The 19881-nt window shown below is 38.6% G+C and overlaps 1 protein-coding gene across 1 annotated transcript in view; it reads left to right on the top strand.

Moving 5' to 3' along the window:
- Nucleotides 1-19881, top strand: part of LOC121634219 (neurexin-3b-like) — a 102314-nt gene that overhangs the window by 70665 nt on the left and 11768 nt on the right. Inside the window, exons 6-8 of the mRNA XM_041976731.1 lie at nt 8125-8426; nt 10999-11043; nt 12696-12857. Of these exons, the coding sequence (XP_041832665.1) occupies nt 8125-8426; nt 10999-11043; nt 12696-12857 (509 nt within the window). The remainder of the gene's footprint in view (nt 1-8124; nt 8427-10998; nt 11044-12695; nt 12858-19881) is intronic.

Below are 19881 nucleotides of genomic sequence, written 5' to 3'. Positions count from 1 at the left end.
AGACAGCAACCTTAGGGTTTTTCCTAGTTAAAGCTTACTGTAAATATAATTCTATCTGAAGACTGTTTCCAAACATTGCCTTCACTACTAATTGTACAGTCTTGGCAATAGGAGTGCAGTCACGACATCCCTTCTTGCAAACTCATCGTCAACCCCTTCCTCTACTTTCCAGCATTCGCTTCGCACAATTTCCTCACTTGATGGGATTTCACCTCAGGTGCCTGCCCCTACTCTTCAGATACCCTCCATCCTTCCAGCTTTCACTCCGCCAGTACCCACTCCACTGCCACTGTCACTGCTTACCTCACAGAGACTCCACCACAGCAGCAAACACACACATTGAAGGTGACAGGGACTAGCTTGTTACATAAAACTGCCGGAAGGATGCCTTTGGCCATGTGCACACTAATGCTAATAAATTAGAAAATGACTTTTACCTGTCCAAAGATTTCCAAATAATTTTCTCAAGGTTTGCTGTTTACAGTGGAAAAGCTTCATGTTCTCCTACTGGCATGCCACGGGAGTCAGTATTTCTAGGAGGCTGTTTTTCTCCTGTATCTGAAGAGTTATATGTCATTTCCAGAACATGCCTACAGAATATAAGTGAGTCAGATTTCTTGAAAATAGAAAAAAAAAAACAAGCCTAAAGATCTGACACACAGATACACAGGCATCTTACTCATAGTCTTTTAATAAATGTCAGGTCTTTATACCAATAAATTGGAAAACTTGCATCTGATCCATTATTAATGTAAAAAATATTGATCTGTCCAGCAGTGTAATGTTATATATATATATATATATATATATATATATATATATATATATATATATATATATATATATATATATATATTTGTTTGCTTGTTTGTTTTTCCTTAAGAATAGCTCGGTTTGCTAAATATAAAGGGAAATGATCTCTGAGTGTGCTCATAACAGGGCCAACACAGAGGAAAACAAGACATACAACCATGCACGCTAACATTCACTCCTAGGTCAACTTAAAATAACCAATTAGCCAAGCATGCAAGTTTTTAGACTATGAGTACACAGAGAGAAACCACACATGCACTGCAGTAACATGCAAATAAATGTCCAGCTGAGATTGAAACAGAATCCTGGCTGTAAGGCAAAAGTGCAGAGTGCCACATCAACCCCGATATGATTACTCTTATTAACAAAAATCTAAACTGTCTTTCTATAGGAGATGGTTATCTAATTTGCATCATTATTGATAGTAAGGATAAACAAGTGGGATTTAAAAAATATCTACTTATGGAGACTGTGTTCAGACAACTACATGACCTACTGTTTACTTACCAACTTGATGTCATTACTGAGGAACTAAAGTAGCTATGTTTCTCAAAATTGTACAATAACTACTGTTCCCCATATTGTAAATAGTTTCAAAAATCTACATGGTTACAGTTAACATATTTTTGTAATTATGTCAATGTTCCATCATATTGCCTGATCACTACCTTGCAGAAAAAGAAAAAGAAAAAAAAATGTGAAAGGATTTACCTTGGGACTTAGTTAGGGATGGGCTTTTCTAACAAAAATAATATTCAAAATCATTGCATAATATTCCACTAGTCTTTGAATATCCCATCCATTGACAGGTGTTCGGTGTTGGCTAAAACCATGTTGCCAATATTGCTGTGTAGATATGCTGTTAGCTTTGCATTTAGTTCTCTGTGTTTAGTATCACATTCACAGGTTTTTTTAAGCATCCACATAGTGTGCTGCTTACCTACGGCATCATAAAACTTCTTCAGTCTTGTGTTAATTGTTTTTCTTGAAGGCGCTGTGTATTCTGCCCAACCAGTAATTTTGACAGCTGATGATAATGACAGGGCTGTGGAGTTAGAAGTGTTTCTCATATTGCTCATTGCTTTGCACCCATTCCATGTACAGTTATAGTATGTTGGCCATAATGACATATTCTGTCACAGTCAAGGCGTTGCATTCTTTGTGTCTGCCTCAGCAGATTTTATAGCTCATTTTGAATTTTACAGATATCTATTTCTTTTTTAATTTAATTTGTAAATTTTGCAATAAAATGAAGTTGTGCTGTTGTATTTGTAATGGTGACGTATGAACTTTTTTTTTCTTCTTCTTCTTCCTGTGGGGTATCTTTAAAGAATGTTTGAATTCAGAATTCTTAGATATTAACTTTAAAAGCCATTTGCTTGGGATTTAATGCTGCAGAAGTGGTGTATGCAAATATACATTGAAAATTTGGAATTGCAGTGGCATTTGTTATGAGTGAGCTAAAAGTAGGCAGGTATTTAGTGATGGTGGTGTGTTATCAGATGCAGCAAACTGAATAACAAACCAGATGGACAGCTCTGTACTGCTTGTCTTAACTCCATGTGTCAGTTTGTTTCTCTGGAGAACCATTGAAAGTACCTTTGTCTCTCCTTCCCCCTGCTCTAGCTCTATTGCTCTGACACTGTGCCACTCTGTCTCCCAAGCTCCTTCTCTATTTTTCCTGTCTCCTTTTCTTTTCTTTTTTTTCTCTTATCCCCTCTGTCTACCTCTACATTTATCTCAGGCTTCCTTTTGTCCTAGTCTCTTTTGTTTCCTCTGTGTCACTTCTGTTTATGTTTATCTCTCCTTTTGTCTCTGTCTTCGTCACTCTTCCCAACCCAGTTTTATGCGTGCAGACTTCAAAAGCATCCTCAGACAGGTCGTCTGCCACGGCTTCACAAGGTTACATGAAATACAAGATGAGAAAAGACGTGTCAGTACGACTATTCACTTTCACTTCTTGGAAATGTCATGTGACATTTTTGAAGCTTGTCAGACGAAGGACACATCTGGTGCGGTTTTCATGCAGTTTTTGACTGGAAAAGCCCTGACAAATCTTCCCCACACAGCTTTGCCACTGCTAATGTCAGCACTTTTTGTGTCTTGATTGATTTTAATTGTTGTGTACAATACATCGGTAGTAATTGGCCTGCTAAATATTACCAACTTAAGCCTGTCTGATAGTGCCGCCTGCCTTTGAAGAGAGACATCACCCACGATGCTCCAAATTCATGTGACAAGCGATGGTTCACCACTGAGCTAAAAGCCACAAGATTGCATGGTTAGCTTTACCCCTTTAACAGATAGGTTCCAAATCATATTGTTGATTTTTGGCTAAATCTGGCTAGCCATGCAGATTTAACTGTTACCTTTAAAGGGATGCGATTTTCTCACTTTTGGTAAGAATGAAAAGAGAGGCTGGATTAGGACAGAGAGTGAGGAGAATGAGTGTGGAAGGGCATGATTTCTCAGTTCTTTGCATTTCATTTTTTGCTACAGATTGTGCAGCATGACACTGCAACCTTGAATGACTTCTCCCTAAGGGTGTCTCACAAAGAGTAGTAGCTAAAAGCAGATCTAAGCTTTCTATGTTTAGGTCTCTGGCTAGAGGCTTGTTTATTAGTGAATACAGTGCAAACATGCATTTGATGTGTTGGATGTCATCACACATTGATTTCACTTCACTAGAGAAGTTTCTTTGGGAATAGCACCAGTGCTACTTGACCAACTAGGCTAAGTGTGCATTGAGGTCATACAGCTGTAGCATCTCCAGCTCAAGTCAGCAATGCATCAAGTATCTCATAAACCATCTTTGTAGTTGGTAGACTTAAAACCATTTGGAACATGGACTCATCTTACCACTAGTCATGTATCCAATCCCTGTCTGCCTATCTGAGATCAACTCTTGCCCAGAGAACTCAGTGGAATTTGTGCATAGTTATATTAGTTATTTTTCCTCTTTGCATATTACTTTTATACTACTTTTCTGGATTTAGTCACATTGGTTTTCTAAGATACTCTTGAGCCCAAGTGGCTATATCGACCGTGTTGGTATGAGAGTTTCTCACGCAGTGCTGTTTTGAGAACTTGAAGGTTATTTGTAATGACAGTGGTTTCCATTCTTTGTAATTACCCACTTAGAGTTTTCCTTGAATCATTTTACATCTTGATGCATGGTAGGTGTTAAAAGATGGTCTTGGCTGGTTCTTGTCAATCTTACACTGGGAAATATTTTTTTTTAAATTGTTGATGATTTTTTTTGACTGATTTTAGCTCAAAGTGATGAGCCATGACCCATTCATGGGTCTTTTTTCTAGAACGCTATTTACTGCATGTTCTATGAACTTTTTTGTTTTTCTTTGCTTTTTTTCCCCAGTCCTTTTTTCATGTTGTTTTGTTGGCATCATATTTTAGATTTGATTCTGTTGATTCTGTTTGGGTCTGTGAAGATATTAACATGACATTTCTATGGATTGGTGTCTGTTAAAGAAATGTTCAAACATTTTTGTTATCTTTAGGAAATTTACCAACTTTCTTGTGAATGCGTTTTTTAATTCCTCCATAATAATGATATGCCTTTTTTTGGGGGGGGGGTCATTTGAGTCTTTTTTCTCTCTCTCTCTCTCTCTCTCTCGCTCTCTCTCTCTCTCTCCTGGAGTGGTCTTGAGGTTTTGGCCTGGAGTCTGTTTGAGGTTGCAGAGCTTTGTGCTCAGAGGCCTTGAGGTCATACTGGAGAGAACGCTCATGCAGCATGGCTGTGTGTGGCAAGAGGGAGCAGAAGAGAATGGGAGATGGTAATGAAGGAGCTAATTGCTTCCAGTGGATTTTGAAATCGAACTCCAGCCAGTGCCAGCGCTTGGCCCTGGCTGCACACAAATGGAATATTGATGACTATGGCGAAAATAAGGGAAAATGACCCTGCTATGTGATCAATATGAAAGCCACAGATCTGTGCAGAACATGTCTCAACAGGCAATACATTTCCCCCAGTTTTTATGGATCAGTATACACTTGATATTGCTGAGATCTGCAAATATTACATGATATCAGTTTGCTCTCTCTGTAATTCATAGCAACTATCTTTTATTGATGATTTTTTACAACCCCACAGAAGCTTTGTAATTACCTCATAGTAATTAATACACATATGGGAAACACCGAACAAAGTGGTTACCATTTCCTATTTATTATACTATATTTTACTGCAAAGGTAATATATGCAATATAACCAAAGTTGAACAGTGGATATAAAAGGGGAAATGAGAAAAGTGGATTCTGATTTTTATTTTTCTGTTATAAACATTTATTAGTGTATTTACTGATCTTGCAAAGGATATCATTTATTTATTTATTTTTGTAATTGTGAAATGGATTTAATCCATATTTCTCAAGTCAGACCTGACACTCAAGGTTTGCAAAAACTTTTATGCAAGGCTTAGAATCAAACTTTACAAGAGTTTTCAGTTTTATGTTTACCTAACTGCAAATTACCACTTAATGGACTTAATGACCAAGTTTATTCAGCTAGTTTTGAACATCTGATTACAAACTACCTATTTGTTAATAGCTAAATTGAAACAAAAAGTAATTTTAGGTTTTCTGAAAACTCAAGTTTACCATTTAGCAATCATAATTTTCTTTTCTTTTTTTCAGCCCAAAAAGTGACCGTGACAGTGAATTTTAATTTCTTGACTTGCAGTGACAGGGATTTTCATTCTTTCCTGAGATTTTTATAAAACTCTTCTAATCTTTTTACAATTGTATGCACTGTAGCTGTTAAGAGACGGTCTTGGCTAATTATTGGCAATCTGATCTGAAATTGATAAGCGATAATCCATTCCTTTTTTGGAAGATGTGGATGCAAGTTTTATACCTAATCATGGCGCCCTTACCTCTCACCAAATAATTACTGCATGTAAAATCTTCTGAATCACTGTTGCTTCCACTATTTGTGAACAACTGAAGCTGAAGTTCAACATTTAGCCATCACCATTTTGAGTATTTGTCAACCAAAAATGATGAGCAATAAATGGATCTGAATTAAAGTTCAAGGGCTCTGCATACCTTCAATGGAGAGCTCAAATATTATGTTTTAAGACCAAACGTTTAGTTCTTTTGTTAAAAGGTTAGGTTTGTAACAAAATGCATCAGCAGGGACTGATACCATTTGAAAAAATTTAGGTTTTGCATGTGAGTTTAATTATTTTTATTGGAGGATGCTAGTGCTAATAGAGACAACATTATGAAATTTCCATATTCAGTGACACTCATCATGAAGAAACTACAAATGACTTAAAAGGTTAGGAGTTTAAAAGTTTAAACTTTAACTTTAAAAGTATTTTTTCTTAAAAGGGGGAAAAAAAGAAAAAGAAAAGAAAAGAAATTAAATTAAATTTAAAGAAAAGAAAAGAATGTGTGACCTATTCAGACATTTCACATGAAACAGAATAGATGAGGGGGTTGCCATGAAAACAATCCTTCCAGCTTGGGTCAGGTAAACTCAGGTTTCTGGAGGTGAATGATTACAATGCTGCAAGTACAGAAAACAAGCTCACACTCAGAGGTGATTCCTTTGAGTCTGTTAGTTCCACATTTGGATAAAAGGAAAATAAGTTGCAACTGATAAATTACAATTTGTTGTATAAAATTAGCACTTAATTTGTCAATTTACCGTTACGCAGATACAAAGAACCACCAACCAAGCAGCTGTATCAGTCTATTATTTGCAATTTCTATGTAGGTTTGCTGCTTTTTAAAGTGTTTCATTGTCTATCACTAGTCCAGATGCACAGTGACGTCTGCTTGAGCAAGGAGCCTGTATAAACCAGATTATAACCACACTGTGGAGATACACATCAATATTTGATTAATCATCTAGAAGACTTTTGGAAAATGGCTCTCGCAGAGATGATGGAGCTGACATGTCACATCTTGTGTGCTTGCAGAACTAAAATTTTAATTGTGATGTCTAAAAGGATTGTGTATGAAAAGTTGTACATGATCAGTTAGCTTCTCCATTCTAGTGAATGCCCGTTCAGTTTTTTTTTTTTTTTTTTTTTATCCTTCACTGTATATTCTTGCTGTTTCAGTGGTAATAATACATCTGTATATTCTCCTGGCACAGGAATGAGGGCTTTCACCAGGTCTTTGTTGCTTTCTGTACCATTTCCTCCTGTTTCTGTGTCGCATGAATGCTTTAGTTTGTTATATTTGTATATCTGCCAACTCCACAACACTTCTCCCTCCTGCTTACATATTACTTGATCTAACACAACAACAGGAAGTTTAACAGCCTGCAGGCCTTGTGCTCTCTGTCCCTGTTTTTTTATTTACTTATCCTCTCCTGTCTTGAGCTATTTCTTCTTGTAGTTGTCGTGACTTGTCTGTGACCATGACAAGAAAAATGCAGGACACTGTGGAAAGGAAATGACTCATTGAATTATGTATATATATATATATATATATATATATATATATATATATATATATATATATATTCTTATTGTTGTCAGGTAAAGACAAGGCACCACAGCAGTACCCTGGTGTGGTATGTTGACAGATCTTCTTCTGAAGGCTGAAATTTGTGAAAAGTCATGTGCCGAACAGCATGTCCTTGTCTGTGATAAATTCACCCAGCACTAAACTGATCCCTATGTACGAGGCAGTGAAGGGCGCATTAGTTATTTAATAAATATCATCAGGAAACTATACGCCTCTCACCCATTTTTTTTTTCACGAATCTTAATTTTCAGTCAGCCCAGCAACTTTATTTTTGATCTCAACCTCAACCCCCCCATCTCACCTTACTCTACATGTCGATCTAAAAAAAGTGGGCTCAGGAAGTCATTTTGCAACAACGAAGTGATATAAAACTGTAAAATCAGACTATGTTTGATTTATGTGCACCATTAGCGGGGAATAGTGTTCCATCATAAGTAGTCTGTCTGTCTGGAGGCTGTATGTGAAACCCAAACCCATGGTCATACAGATAGGATTTTATGATCTCAGCTGAATGATGGGATTATCGTAGCTGTAATTATGGTGAGCAGGGCTTTCTGTGTGTGTGTGTGTGGGGGGGGGCGGGGGTGTTCTTGCTTGATGTGACTTACCTCCCTGCATTTACCAATTACTATAATTTCTCAGGCTGCCTCACCATCATTTCAGAGAGCAACATGGATGCTTGTGTCATGTTAAGAAGAATTTACAACTAGTTTGACAATAATTCCTACAGTCATTGTTTAGCTGTCATCCTCTTTTGGGTTTATAATGCTTGAAATAAACATTAAGTTTAATTTCCTCTTGTCATTTCAGCGAGGGAGGAAAATGTGGCCACCTTCCGTGGTTCAGAGTACTTCTGCTACGACTTGTCGCAGAACCCGATCCAGAGCAGCAGCGATGAGATCACTCTGTCCTTCAAGACCTGGCAACGTAACGGCCTCCTCCTCCACACAGGGAAGTCCGCAGACTATGTCAACCTGGCGCTAAAAGACGGGGCGGTTTCCCTCGTCATCAATCTGGGTTCCGGTGCATTCGAGGCCATCGTGGAGCCAGTCAATGGCAAATTCAATGACAACGCCTGGCATGACATTAAAGTGACTCGCAACCTGAGACAGGTAATCGGGGGTAACAGTAATGGACGCAGTTTGGAGACAGGTGTTTTTTTTATTTATTTAATTTTAGATAAGCTACCTCTAAGAGCTTGTAAGAGGCAGTTTCCATTAAGGTCACATTTTTCTGATTAGTTCCATTGCTACAGTGTAAATACATTGAGACAGACTTCATTACACTTTTAGTTCTCTTTACAGTGACACAAACTCCTTTTAATTTCCTTCAATATCTTATTTCTCTCATGTTAAATCAATAGATAAGACAAACAGGGCAAAGCATCTGTGCAGCAGGTGAATGATGTTGTTCAAATTTCTACTTTGCCAGGTAGTATTTTTGCTCCTGTTCATTAGGCATATTGAATATAGTTTTCTTTTCAATGAGTATAAAGTTGTCTTATAATGCTTTTCTACTCCATACTTCTCTATGCTGGCACCTCTACAACCCCTGGAAAGAAATATGAAACTCTATGAGGATGTTCATTCAGCTGTTGTAAAGAAACCACAGAATGTTGTTCATTTAAGAGCTGAACAGTCTGGGTTTGATGTACTGCACAAGTCAAAATATGCCGATTAGTCTACAGTGAGTGATTGCACCAGGCCGATTGATTGGAACTGTCTTGGAACTGAGAGCTCTCTGTCTTAACGGACAGAGAGCTGTCCGTTAAGACAGTGGAAAGGATAGTGGACAGTGGAAACTCCTTTTCAAACTGTTTTATTTACTGATAAATGTCCTGCTATACTGGATGGTCCATACAGATGGAGTTCTGAATGGCGGTTGATGGTCACCTTGTCCGAACAAGGTTGACACATCAGCAAGGTGTGGATGAAGTTATGGTTTGGACTGGAATAATAGGGAGTGAGCTAGTACCCCCCTTTAGGTTGTAGTTTCTAACTGACCATTTCCTGCTGTGGTTTAAAATGAAGAACTGTCACTTCTGCATTAGAGATGATGCATCATCCCGTCCTGCAAAAGACACAGTACCTTTGAATCTTTGGGTGCTATGGGTAAAAAGGCAGAAAAACTTGGGTGTGGCCACCATCATCCACTGACCACAACCCTATTCAGAACCTGTTGAGCATCATTTAAAGCATGATCTTTGAAGGGGGGGACAGTATACCTTTTACACAGCAACTTTTAGAGGCAATTCTGGTCTCCTCAGTGAGATCCAGGCTGAAACTATCCATGGACTTATCCATGATCCGCGCTGTTCAATAGATTAGAGAGTTGTTAAGGTGATAAGAGATAAGGGTTCCCATGTTAACTTGGAACTTGATCTGTAAAAAGTTTTAAATTAGTTTTTTTTTTCTTTTTTTTCTGAAAAATAACCTCATATATAATGCAAAAGATGACATGTGTATTTTTCTGTTCTTCACAACGTATTTAATGTTTTTAAACTAATAGTAATTTGGAGCCCAGCATTTCGAGTGTTGGGCAAAAATAAAAGGTTGTTTTATGATTGGTAGCTGTGTTAAATAAAATCCAGATTATATATTACCTCATATAATTTTTAATGATGAAAGAATTGTATTCACTGTCATTCACATGGATTATTTAGGAGAAATGAGGAAAACCAGCATAATAATTTGGATACAGTGCGCTTGAATGAAGGTTTTACAAAGCCAGGATGTTCTGCTGTGACATTTCCTACATAGGAAAACAGCTGAATGATCGTCCTTCCAGAGTGACAATATGAGACGCTGTTGCTGTGGTACTTGCTTTTACTTTAGAGCCAAGCAGACAGTGTTTGTCTTTGAGCCCTCCTTGAGCACTTTTTTACTTTATAGATTGTTCGATATTTTCCTGCTGTTACTTAGATTTAGCGTGCACATTATGGTTCAGTGGAGCTAATATGAATCAGTCTGTGCAAAGACAGTAAATACGATCCAATGGTGCATGGAGGTAATGCTAGCTAAAAGACTTTGTTGTTTCGGTCAACCTTTATTTTGTCAGGTGAGACGGCATTTAGTGTTCTTGTCAGAGTGGCACAACAAGTAAGTGCTCATTTTCTGACCCCTCCCTGACAGTAAGCCTTTGTCCCACCAGGTTAGTAAGTAGCTGTAGCAGAAATTCCCAAAAGGATGATGTATAGTATAAAGAGGTTATAAGCTAAGGGCCAAGGGCTGCTTGCCTGCTTTCTTCTTTCTCTCTACAGATCTGTCTTTCTGTCACTGTCATTTTCTTTCTTCTTCAAAAGGCAAACATTTTTAGGCTAAAGGTGGGAAAACACTGCAGGTTTTGTGAGAATTCAGTCCATCCTATGCACATTTTTTTCTAGAAGTCCCTCATCTCAAGAACTTCTTCACATATTGTTTGCAGGACTTTGATCTAGAAAACATGCTTTGGATGGTGCTTTATTACTGACAAATCACGTAGTGTTTCTTCACCACTACACTAACTCATCCATGATATAAGTCATTTCTTTATTACTAACCAATATCTAACCAACTAATGTACTAACTAACTAACATCCTAATTCTTCATCATTGCTTTTGTTTTTTTGTTTTCTGTCCATCCTTATTAACAACCTTTTTTGTTCACTATTCTGTTGATTTCCTTTCTTCCCCTTTTTCTGGAAAGCAATCAGGCATTGGACACGCTATGGTAAACAAACTACATTGTCTGGTAGATATCATTCTTATTGTCTTTTTTTTGGGTTTGCCGTGTGTCCCCTCCCCCTCTCTTCTTTTATACGTTCTCTTTGAGTTCCATCCTAGACACTCTTATCAAAAAATGAGGAGATGGGTTTGTATTACCAGGCAATTCTTTCTTCGCTTCTTCTCAATTTCCTCCCTGACCTGCCAACGACCTCCTTCTTTACCCCACAACCCCCCCATCCTGTTCTTTTCACTTTGGCTTTTACTTTTTTTTCTCTCTCTCTTTGTTTCCTCCACATTACTGCAGATTTCCAAGAAATAAAAAGAAAAAAATTGACTTCTCTGCCTTTTGTCAGGGCAGCTTACTTTTTTTATTTTATTTTTTTCCACACAAAAGTCCCCATTTTTTGTGAGGACTGTCGTCCAGAACTGACAGAAGCTTACCACAATCCCTAAGATGGTGACCTCAACACCGAGCCCTAAAAAGGAGAATCTACTTTAAAAAGTGGCAACCCTTAACCTTTATTGCGGGAGCTCTGACAGTTGTTTCCAACTCACTATGGCGCATGGCATGCCCACACTTCATTGAACATCCCAAACTCATAAAACCTCAGCCCTGCCGCCCAGAATAACCACTAACACTCTAATTCATAGACTCACCTTCCACCCATCACCCACTTTGCCCTCCCTTTGTGTATTCTTGTAGCATGCTGGCGACGGTGGTGTTTGTATGTTTTGCTAACCTTGGGAACCCCCCTCCCACCGAGCCCATATGCAGAACATTTCCAAGAATAAGCGTGCTGATTTAGGATTGTGGGTCTGGTCGAGTGACAGTGACGATATATAACCATGACACCTGAGCTAAACCTGATCAGAGATCAGCATCAGCAATCTTTAGAAGATGTTTGAATATGGGCTCTGGTTTTGATTGTGCATGAACCTTTTTACTGTGTGTTGCATGTTCCTGGTCTGTATGGCACCATTGATCCACTTACTCCCTTACACGTCCAGCTAAGTTTGTTTAATTTGCCTTCTAACAGTAATGCCCTCGTTTGCACATTGATGTGATGTGAAAAGCCTCCCTTTGTTTTGCATGTGCGTAGAAATATATATATATATATGTATCTGGATGTAGATTTCTGTAAGAGAGGAGAGAGTGTAAGATTGAGAGTGCGCGACTACGACCGTGCGTGCAAGGAGTGTGTGTTTGCGTGCGTCCACGTACATGTACTGTATATGTGTGTCTGCAGTAATAGATAAGTCCCGAACCTAAGACAAGTGGAATCAATTTGTCCTTGGTTTGAACATTGTACTAACCCTCCCCCCAACCTGAAGTTTTAGAACCAAACCTAGGATCCATTCTCTTACCCCCATCAAAGATAAAGAAAATATGCCTCTGCCATATTTTCTTTACCTGTCCTGTGAATCTTTTGGCGAAACAAATTCATTAACAAGATCTAAACACTGTCTGGTCCAAAACAATCGCTTCAAGGTACCAAATGATTCAGTAAAAAGAAAAACAAGGTAAAAAGAAAAAAAACTACATTGTGGAATCTAAAGAAAAGTTTGGAAAGCTTACTTCGAATGCAGACCAAGGAGGGAAGTTTGTTTTATACACAGAACAGAATCAAATTCCAGAGTGTAATGGCTTGGCTTTGGCTATGTGTTACCCTCCAACAGGTGACAATCTCCGTCGATGGGATCCTAACAACCACTGGCTACACCCAGGAAGACTACACCATGCTGGGCTCTGATGATTTCTTCTATGTGGGTGGGAGCCCCAGCACTGCTGACCTGCCAGGATCTCCAGTTAGCAACAATTTCATGGGCTGCCTCAGAGAGGTAGGAGAAGCTCAGATGGATATAAATCTAGAGCAGGTGCATCATTGCTTGTGTTGAATGTTTGGTAACCTTTCCACTGTTGATGCTATATATGCTAACAGGCTTCAGCTGTCATGTCATGCATCTGCTCTCCTGCTGTTTGCTTAATCAGAACGGCTGTCTTTGAAATATACTAAAACAATAATCAGCACACTTTTACTGAAAGGGACGAAAGAATGAGAGAAAAGTCCAATTGCATTATCAATTAAAGCTGCTGAGTTGGCAAAGGAAGCATCAGACTTTCAATATTCCCCTGCTTAATCTAATTCATAACACTTGTGTGTGAGAAAGCATCCTAAAATTGCTTCTGTCACATGTAATTTGCAGCATCAGCTTGAGGGTGCAGCTAAAATGCCTCCCGACAGGCACCAATCTGGAAGAAATATTTGCTTATGATGAAATGGGGAGAAAGTGTAGTTGTTTTGGGACATTTCTAATATATTCACTGGCACTTTGTGCTAGTGAGCAGAGCCCAAAAAATATAAAGTGTGTGGTTATTTATGTCTTGCTTGCCATTACTTACTCTCCACCAACTGATGATAATAAAGAGAGTGCTGGTGGCACTTAGGTGCTGTTAAAAAAAAATAAAAAAATACTAACATTTTTACAGTACTGTGCAAAGGTCTTAAGCCATCCCTAATTTATTTTTCTTTATTTTCTTTTATGAAAAGCCAGATTTATTTTTAATTATATGTAAAGTGGTTTAGAGCAATAGCTCTGCAGGCTTTTTGAAGGTTAATTTTGAAAATCTGATGCTGTTTCACTCATTTTAGTGAAAATTCAGGGAAATTTGTGCTTTTTTTTATTGTTTGTTTTTTGTTGTTTTTTTTTTTTTGTCACACTGAACAGGAAAAAAATGCATTTAACTCAAAAGAAGAACTAGTTAGTTTGTTTACACATAAGAAGCCCAAAGTGTCAATTGTATTTTAAGATACTGTTACTGCAGTCTATCACAAGGACACATGATTTGTTCCTTTTTAGCTCTATCGAAAAAAGAAAACAATTTTACCAAGAAGATATGGTATTTTTTTAACAAGATTATTCCAGAAGGGACAGACACGAAAAACCCACTAAAGCAAGTGAAAAGTATCTAAAGTGATGTCCTTAATAAAAAGGGGGGGGGGAAATCCAGCACCTGACTACAGAACCTTGACGATACATGTGGACCTTCAGTTGATCCAAATACTACGGGGCCATTCATAAGGACCGTTCTCTCCGAACCAGCTGTTGGATCACCTGGTTTAAATGGAGTGAAAACTCTGCCCGGTGGTATGGACCCACTACCTCAAATAGGCCATAACTCTTAATTTACACATTACATTAATAAAAATTATTTACCATTAGTGTTTTACTCATTTCTTGAGCTTTTTTGTTTGTTTGTTTGTTTGTTTGTTTTAAATATCTTACTTACTCTTACTCATCTATTACATGTGGTGTAAATTAAAAAAAAAAAAAAAAGAGACGTAATTTCTATTGCAGCTTTTGCATTTGTGTTGCTATTAATTGTGTAGCGTTGTGGCTTTTGTATTGCTGTGACACTTCAGGACCACTGTAATATACTGTTCACTGAAGCATCATCAGTACTGGTCTCCATGGAAGGGTGGCTGTCAAGAAGCCATTTTTAAGGCTAGGTACACACATAAAGATTTTTTTAATCTTATGAGATTTTTTATCTGAGACCTCACATGTGAAGATAAAAAGTCAGGCATTTAACAGTGCTGATCATACTGTGTGTGGTGTGGTCCAATAATCTTATCACAGAACAACACACACGTAACGATTCTGTCCCACAACCGATCTACGATCTAGTCCCCTGAGCCAGAAATCTTGCATGATCAAACATGATCTAACAAAAACGAAGAAGAAAAAACATAGCAACAACCGGAAAACAAAGAAGAAGAACCATAGCAACAACAGTAAAACACAACACCCAGCATGAAAGAGGATATACAAGACGAGGGAATGATGGTGGTCTTGCGACTATTGTTAACAGAAAAATCCAGAACTGTTAAAAAACAACAGACTGGAAGCAGCATGAACACAGACTTTATATCCTTCCTTACCCCCCAGTCAGCTCGCTCTCTGATTGGCTACATTCCATTCCACATTACAATCTACACAGTCACAACTCAGGAGTCATCGGCTTTCTACACACGTGAAGATTTTTGGTCAAAAATGTCGAACATGTTCAATACTTCCAATTGTCGGCCATGACCCATTTCAGAGCCGATTGCTGGGACTAATTCGCTCGTAACACACCCCAGATTAAATGAGAATTTTATAGGAAAAACTTATAATACATAAGATAATCAGGTGTTTGCTGTCCTTGGTCAGGAAGGGGCAACATCGGGACAAAAACAGCCCAATAATCTCTATGTGTGTACCAGCCCGCAGGAGGGAAAACAGGGAGAAAAATCTGAGGTGTGTCAAATGACACCAGACCTGGACTAAAAATGAGCAGCAACAGGTGTGATGGAGTGAAGAATCCTCCTCAGAGCCTGGTTTTCAACATTACTGAATCAGTGTGGAATCGTTTTGACAGATAATTTAACAGAGCAGACAACATCCAAAAACACCTTTGGAAATGTCCATAAAGAATCCTGGAGAACTATTCCTGAAGACTATTCAAAGAAATTAAAATAAAACCTGTCTAAAAGGACTCAAAATGTCTTGAAGTTAATCACTGGAGTGATATTTAGCTCAACTGGTTGACTGACTACCTTATATAAGTAGGTTATATTTCTTTGACGCTGGTACAACCAGTCCAAGTTTGGATCCCAGCCTGTGGCCCTTTGCCACATGTTTCCCCAACTCTATCTTTCTGACCCCTTTCCCATCTAGTTACTGTCAAATAAAGGCCACTAGAACCCTAAAAATAAAGGCATTCATAGCAAATGACCAATTTTTAAGCTGATTGGAATTAAGTCTTTTTTTTTTCCTTATATACTGTAAATTCATAGATGTTTTCACATGTTTTAGTAAATGACTGCACCTGTTTCCTGTTATTCTGGAAATGTCGTTTGTGCAACACTATATATTATCTATGATTTTAAATTACTGTTTAAATTAAAGCTATTTTCTTGCTAGGGTTAATAATTTATGGTAAGTTTGTTTGTATTTCATTTTATGTTTTTTTCTGTAACTTATTAAAATCTGCATACTTGTGAGATTAGAACCAGTTTTGGTGACATCATAAGATTAATCCAACTTACATGATTGTATGAAAACTGCAGTGTAGATGTTTTCTAAATGCAGACCAAGTTATAAAAATGGCAAGGCAGTTATTTGGTGCATCATACCAGCATAAAGAAACCGGGCAGCTGCAACACTGCCAGGTGAAACCAATGGCATTAACAACGTATAATCATATAATCAACCCTAAAAATTTTATATCTACTTTCTTTATCTTCTTTTAACTTGGCCAACAGAACAAATGTTTATATTTAATTTTTGGGGCATTAAAGGGACTCACACACACTCTTATTCCCTTCACTCCTCCCTATTGTTTTTTCTCCCATCACATTCTTCTCAGTTTTATCACAAGCCTGTTAAAGTGTGTGTAACTTCTGGAAAATGTGACAGGTAGCTGACAAACATGCAAGCCTACACACAGATGCACAGAGACTAGCTGTGTGTATTGTTATTGCTGTTGACTGAGCGCCTCGGGCTGCTGTCCCTCTATTAGCCTCATCCATCCTCCAACATTGAACAAGTGTTTCCTGCAATGGCCTAGCCAAATCTGTGCTTGTAGTCTCCACTTTTTCTTAACAATATGATTCTCTTTAGGGGGCAGCAAACTCATCATCAAAGAATTATAAGCAAAAACATTTTCAGTGTGGAAAAATAATCCAAATCTGCACAACATTCACACTGATGAGGTTGTGTTTCATGAAAAATCTCTGTTTCTGTTGTTCCTTTTGCAGCATGGTAGGATTTGTTGGTTTTCAGGTCGTGATGGTTTTTGTTGTCTGTCCTGAACAAGGCATGAAACATAAATGAACACTTAGATCAGAAGTGCAGAGGGAGTTTGACAACTACACATGTTTTATAGGGGTCTTTCAGCAAAACGAAAACATGTTCCTGCCTTTGCTTTGCAGTTAAACTGAATTGTATAAATTCTGCTCTACAAGTCAGGCCTAATTGTTTATATTTGAATTCACCCTCTGGTGCCTTAGTTAATTCCAAATGATTAATTTAAGTTGTTTGGAGAAGTAATTTGGCGGCTCCTCTGTTTACTGATCCACAAAGTGATCTCACACAAGAGCTGCATTGATCTTTTCCTCTCCCAGACTTTAATGCAGCGGTGCCCAAATCCGGTCCTGGAGATCTACTATCCTGCAACTTTTAGATGCATTCCTCCTCCAACACACCTGAATCAAATGGCTGAATTCCCTCATGTCCACGTCATCCACATCTGCAGAGGCATGGTAACAAGAAGGGATGCATCTAAAAGTTGCAGGATAGTAGCTCTTGAGGACCGGACTTGGGCAATCCTGCTCTAATGTATGCAATTATAGAGCAATAAAAATACATCTTCTGCCATATCTGGCAGCAAAAAAGCTGTTATTTATAATTGTGGCCACCTGTGGGAAGAACTCAGCATTAAGCTACAATTTCTAATTTAGCAGCAATTGTCTGTTTACATATACAGCTGTTAGCATTAATTTGGAGTTTTGCCCTATGCATCCTCATACATGCACTGCATAATAACATTCCCTCTCCTTCTCCTTCTAGCTATGTTTTGGTTTCCACAACTTCCAGAGGAAAATAAATAAATAAAATCTGCCTCTTTAGCTGCTCAATACTGTGTTCCATTAGCTTGTCGCTAACTGTTCCTGCAAATCCAAAGGCAGTCGTATCTGTCTTGTGTTTCCAATATTAACAGAACAAGTGTGACTCAGCATGAGCTGGCTGTCGAGTGAGAGTGTTGAGTGGAGGTGAATCACAGCAGGGTTGAGTTGTGGTAGTGTTGTTTGATCTTGGACTGTTTATCATATGTTGTTCCATTAAGCTGGTATGATGCTGGCTGCTACCCAGAACCATGCAAATTGCTCAGAACGGGCCTTGTGATCTCACCCTCATGCCTTCTTTCATTTGCTATATCTGTTTGATCGTGTCGTTAGGCCCACGTTGTGTATTTCACTGTACAGTAGGCGTTCATTTGCATGCGTGTTTTCACCAACGCGTTCTTCCTGTGTGTCTGCTTCTGTCTTTCTCCCCCACACAGTATTTTTTTTCCATCCTACTTCCAACCAGCCTTTCCTTTGCATTCACTATTCCAGTTTAATGAGGGATTGATTCTGTTGAGTTTGCCTACTGTTAAAAAAAAATGTCAGTATTTCTGTGTGCCTATGTGCAATGTCTGGCCAGGGGACTTAACAGTGCAGCTGAAGCAAAAATTATATTACCAGGTCTCTGATCATGAGATTTAAAAATTAAATAAATAAGTGATGAATTAGATGATAGAGGCATGTGTTGCAACATTGAACAAAGGCCTCTTCTCTTTGTTCAGTCTGACAACAAAGAGATGCTGCATGCTGCCATTACAACCTTTTCTCTTGCTTAGTCCTCACTGCACTCGTGTGCGCCTTAAGGCTACATGAGATGTCATCCGTACACAACACAGACACACTTGTCCCACCCACGCTCGTGTTTTGTAACGTGGGTTGCAGCACACCATGTGACCAATGGGCCAGCGGGCGGCTGCTTGCTTCATTCGCTGGTCAGCCTGATATTTTGCTCTGCCATGCAGCCCCCAACCCCCCTTTCCATTATTTCAGCTCCGACTCTATAAGGCCCTCCTTTGGGCATCGCTGGCACCCGTGGCGGCACTAGAGCTGCAGACGACGACTTGTGTTAGGCTGTGGGGGCGGCCGGGACATGCAGTGTCATCTCCATTGAGAGAACAGGAGCTGATGATGATGTGTTGCGAGCAGAAGGTGGAAACGGTCTGTGAGTTTAAAAAGTGGGGAGGGAAGTGACAGAGTTCAGAAGAAAGGTGCAGGTGAAGTGAACACAAGAAGATGGGTAACAGAAACAATATAAAACTGTGAATGAATGGAGATCAAGAGAATGACATGAGAGGAGGAGGGGGAAAGAGGCACATATTTGGCATTTTAGAAGAACATAGTCATCATCAGCTTTGGGTTAGTCACAGTGTGTTGCAGGCTGTGCTTGTTTCCCCTTCTACAACAAATGCAAATGTCACCATGTCCTTTTAATTATTTGACATTTTTTTATGCCGTGTAAAGAGCGAAATGGTGATGGATGTGTGTAAACCACAGACTTTAATGGAATGCCTTCACCTTTCATCCTCACCCCCCCTCCTATAGGCTAAACTGTGACACTGGCAAACAATTGGTGTGTGCAAGTTTATGCTCTCACATAATGTCCAAATCTCCACTCAAAAGTTTCAGCTGCCCCCAATCCACATCTTATAAAATGTGAAAAAACAATACACTTTATTGTCTCATCATTTATGCTACATGATGATACAACATAATGCCTTTTGCAGTTGTCATTGGCATATTTTTGACTTTGACTGTTAAAGCAACACAACAAAATTCTATGTTTCTCATTGTACATATTTCTGAAGCTGCAGCAACCCAATGCTGAGAAACTGCACCTCACAACAGTTTTTATTCTTTTTTTTTTTCAAAACCAAGGGTATCATCTGACATCTGCACTTTACTCTATGGCCCTGCATAATACGCCAGCAACTGGATATCGACACATTTTTAATGTGCATATTGCTGATTAAAAAAAACAAAAAAAGAAAGAAAAAAAAAGATGACATTATGAAAGGAAGCAAGGAAAAGAAAGAGTGATAGGGATAAAGCAAGAGATAAGACAACATTGTTAAGATTGGACTAACTTTTACTGGCAGAAGAGAGCTCAGGGAAGAGACACAGGGTGGAAGATGGATACTGAATTTGCGTTCATTTGAGGGCTCCAAAGTATGAAAATCTTCCAAAGTTCAATAGTG

The sequence above is a fragment of the Melanotaenia boesemani genome, chromosome 22 (genome assembly GCF_017639745.1).
Source record: "Melanotaenia boesemani isolate fMelBoe1 chromosome 22, fMelBoe1.pri, whole genome shotgun sequence".
NCBI lineage: Eukaryota > Metazoa > Chordata > Actinopteri > Atheriniformes > Melanotaeniidae > Melanotaenia > Melanotaenia boesemani.
The sequence above is the reverse complement of the archived record's forward strand: the minus strand, read 5'-3'. Positions and strand labels throughout refer to the sequence as shown.